Here is a 3,694-nt window from a genome sequence, read left to right on the forward strand (position 1 = left end):
CCAGGGCACCGCTGGAAAGATCCTAAGGGCAGGGCTGCAAATCCGCCTTTTCCCCTGGAGCCTGTAGGGGGCACTGGAGCCACAACCCGGCGACACAGGTGGGAACAGGCTCAGTGACCACCAGGCCAGCCTCACTGACAATGACCTCTTGTCTCTCCTCTGCCCAGGTGCAAATGTAACCTCCACGCCACGGTGTGCGTGTACGACAACAGCAAACTGACCTGTGAGTGTGAGCACAACACGACAGGGCCCGACTGTGGGAAGTGCAAGAAGAACTACCAGGGCCGGCCTTGGAGCCCAGGCTCGTACCTCCCCATCCCCAAGGGCACCGCCAACACCTGTGAGTAGCTCACTCCTCACCCGGCTTCTGTGCGCAACGAGCGGCTGCTGTTCCTGTCCGAACGCAGCTGAGGCCCTGTCCCTATCTCCCCACTTTTAAGCACATGTCAGCGCTGGGTCGTGTTCATTTCCGTCTGCCGGTGTTCACATCACGTGGGCTGGGAAACGATGGAAATCGCAGGAGGAATGTTTTTTCCGAGTGGGTGAAACAGGTGCTTTCTCCTCCCCCAAATTAGTTTCCTATAAAAATAACAAAGACATTCAAACTCTAACTCGATGTGAGCCATAAATAACTTCTGGGAAAGTTTCTAAATATTTGCAGCCCCGTTTCTCACGCTGGGTGACCCGAGAGAGCTTTGTTCAGAAATGCTTCCCTCTCCGATTTTAGCCGCAGCCCCACTTTGTCCAGTGAAATCACTGGCTTTTCCCAAACCCCCGCGGTTGAGATGTTACTCGAGGCCTGGGTCCTGTTAGCAGAGGCGCCCTTTAGAACAGGGATGGGGAGCGTCCGGGCCGCGGGCCATATAAGGCCCGGTGAAATCATTGGGTCTGGCTCTGCCAAGGCATTAGAGGTGAGTTAACTAAATGTTTGACCAAATAGAACAGGCTAATTTCTAAGTTGATGATTTTGAATGGCTGGGGAATTATGTAAATATCCAAATGGCCCGTGGCAGGAAAAAGGTTCCCACCCCTGGTTTAGATAAAGAGAGTGACGGTAGGCGTGCGAGGGCCACAATGAGAAAAGAAATGTTTGTGTCCCTGTGAAAAGAGCGAGGCATTCCCTGTGTTTACAGGACCCCTGGGGGGTGCCCCGTGACCACTCGCGTGTACCCCCCTGAAACCACGCTGTGACACACTCAAGGAGAGAAGTCATCATTTCCAGATGATTCACCCAGTCCCAGGAATGGGCCCCTTAGCCACTTGCACAAGCCCAGAGTTGTCATCTTTCAAAAGCAGGGAAGAAGGGGTGAGGTTGAGCCTACCCCCACCCAGGTGAGAAGAAGCTACAAGAGCAGGAACACTCACAAAGCCACCTGCTCCGTGCAAGGCAGGGAATGTTACCAGGAGCCTCAAAGCCACAGCTGGAAGAAGCCAAAACCTAAAACCAGTACCACCGGCCCCAGGGCCTTATCAAGGTAGACGTAAGAGCAATGAGCTCAATAACAAGGCATGGAGTGTGGGGGCATGAAATGATGATGAAATTTCTATGAAGCAGAGGAAAAAATCGCTCAGTATAAGGGGATTCGGTTTCTATCTGTGTTAAAGGGAAAAATGGCCATCCAGCTCCTGAAATTAATACACAAAGCCCTGTTGGGCAGAAATGTTGATTTTTCAGGGGGATTTTATTAACTGAGCCTCTCCCGGGAGTTCCTGGGTCGCCGCGGGCCATTGCTCATGAATTCCGAAGGAACCCCGAGCTTATTTGTTCTGCTGCCCAGTGGCCGGCTGTCTAAGCATCCCCATCGCCACGGTCGTCAAATTGAGTTTAAAAGCTCCCCACAGTGAAAATGGCTCCGATTTCATTCTCAGCGTCTGCCGCGTCTTCAGTGAGACAGGACGGAAGAGAGTCAAGTTCACCATCACTGGCGGGCATCCCAGCAGGCCCACGGGGCAGGCCGACGTGTCCAGGCCACCAGAAGGGCGGCTGGGCACGCTGTTGTCCAAGGCATTGGCTTCCATGCCAGCAGGACCCTGCTCTTCTACCTGTCACGGTGCCTCCACGTCTGTTTGTTTCAAGACAGTCGCACTGGGGGAACCTCCTGTGACAGCCACGCTTTTCATGGAAATGAACGTCTTGTTCCATTCTCCGTGGGAGCGACTGCACACGCGCGTCGTTTGGTTATTGCGGAACATCCGTCCACTCCCTGGCCCCAGGAACGCAACCTCCTCGGGTTTCCTCGGCGACTCCATTGGCCATCCCGCTCTCCCCTTTTTCTGTCCTTCTGGAGACTGTTGGACTCTCCCCCATCTCTGTAAAATAGGAAGGCGACAGGTGGGCACAGTGGCCAAGGAGGTTGGACGAATGTTTCAATTCTCAACGTTCAGGAAATCGGATTAAAGATTCTAGAGCTTACCTACGATGGTCTTGTCTTGCGATGGAAACTTCTCACAATGGAACCAACCCCTTACCTGAAATCTCTGCCGTATCAGACGGTGCTGCAACATGCTCTAGGACAGTGATGGCGAACCTATGACACGCGTGTCAGAGGTGAAATGTGAACTCATTTTTTTGGTTAAATGGCATTTAACTATATAGAATAGCCATAACTGGTTTGGCTCAGTGGATAGAGCGTCAGCCTGCGGACTCAAGGGTCCCAGGTTCGATTCCGGTCAAGGGCATATACCTTGGTTGTGGGCACAACCCCGGTGGGGAGTGTGCAGGAGGCAGCTGATCGATGTTTCTCTCTCATCGATGTTTCTAACTCTCTATCCTTCTCCCTTCCTCGGAAACCAACCGGGCAGCGGGGCAGGAGCAACGCTTGCCTTAGCGGGTTTTGCACCCTTCTCTGCTTCACTCCAGCTGCAGGAAGCCCTATTCTTATAGGAATCTTCCTGCAACGGGCCATATATATATAATAAATATCAAAAATATAAGTCTTTGTTTTACTATGTTGGCAAATATCAAAAACTTTCTATATGTGACACGGCACCAGAGTTAAGTTAGGGTTTTTCAAAATGCTGACTCGCTGAGCTCAGAAGGTTCGCCACCACTGCTCTAGGATGAAAGGCAGCACTTCGGTGGCCTAGCACGCATGGGCTCCAGGACCCCACACGGGTCCGTCCATTCACTGGCCGTGTGACCGAGAAGAAGCCGACGAGCCTCTCCAACCCTCGGCTTCCCCGCCTGGACTGTGAGGGTCAGGGCAGCGCCTGCCCCCGGGCATTCGAGAGAACTGAATAAGCTAATGCAGCAACCTGCGCGGCATGACACCGGCCACCCGCTAAGTATTCACACTAAGTTCATGTTTCGGCTTCTTTTCCTAGGCAGACTTGTCCCTATCGGAGGACAGTTTTCACTGTTATCACACTTATTTCTTAGCATTAGTAGCGAGTGTCTCTGCATTTCCAACCACCTTCTTTTTCTTTTTAAATAGAGAGAGGATTACACTGGCCCCGGTTTCTTTTCCTGTCCAGGTTAGCATCATTAACTCCTTTTTCCGGGTGGTACGATGTTCACGTCTCTTACCTGGTTGCTTGCCCAGGAAATCGCTCTCATTTTTTTAGTGTGGGAATTTAAAGTCAAGCACAGGACTGGTAGCGCTGTTATGATTCTCATTATATAGTGGCTTTTTCTTATGCACGTGCATACATGAGCTTGCGGGCACGTGCGCGCACAGCCGTCCCTCCGCCCCCC

General features: G+C 52.2%; 1 protein-coding gene across 1 annotated transcript in view; it reads left to right on the forward strand.

Moving 5' to 3' along the window:
- The window catches only part of NTNG1 (netrin G1), a 191,581-nt gene that overhangs the window by 154,550 nt on the left and 33,337 nt on the right, over positions 1 to 3,694 (forward strand). Inside the window, exon 3 of the mRNA XM_006763114.2 lies at positions 168 to 340. Within this exon, the coding sequence (XP_006763177.1) occupies positions 168 to 340 (173 nt within the window). The remainder of the gene's footprint in view (positions 1 to 167; positions 341 to 3,694) is intronic.

This window comes from Myotis davidii, unplaced genomic scaffold (genome assembly GCF_000327345.1).
Source record: "Myotis davidii unplaced genomic scaffold, ASM32734v1 scaffold217, whole genome shotgun sequence".
Classification (NCBI taxonomy): Eukaryota; Metazoa; Chordata; class Mammalia; order Chiroptera; family Vespertilionidae; genus Myotis; species Myotis davidii.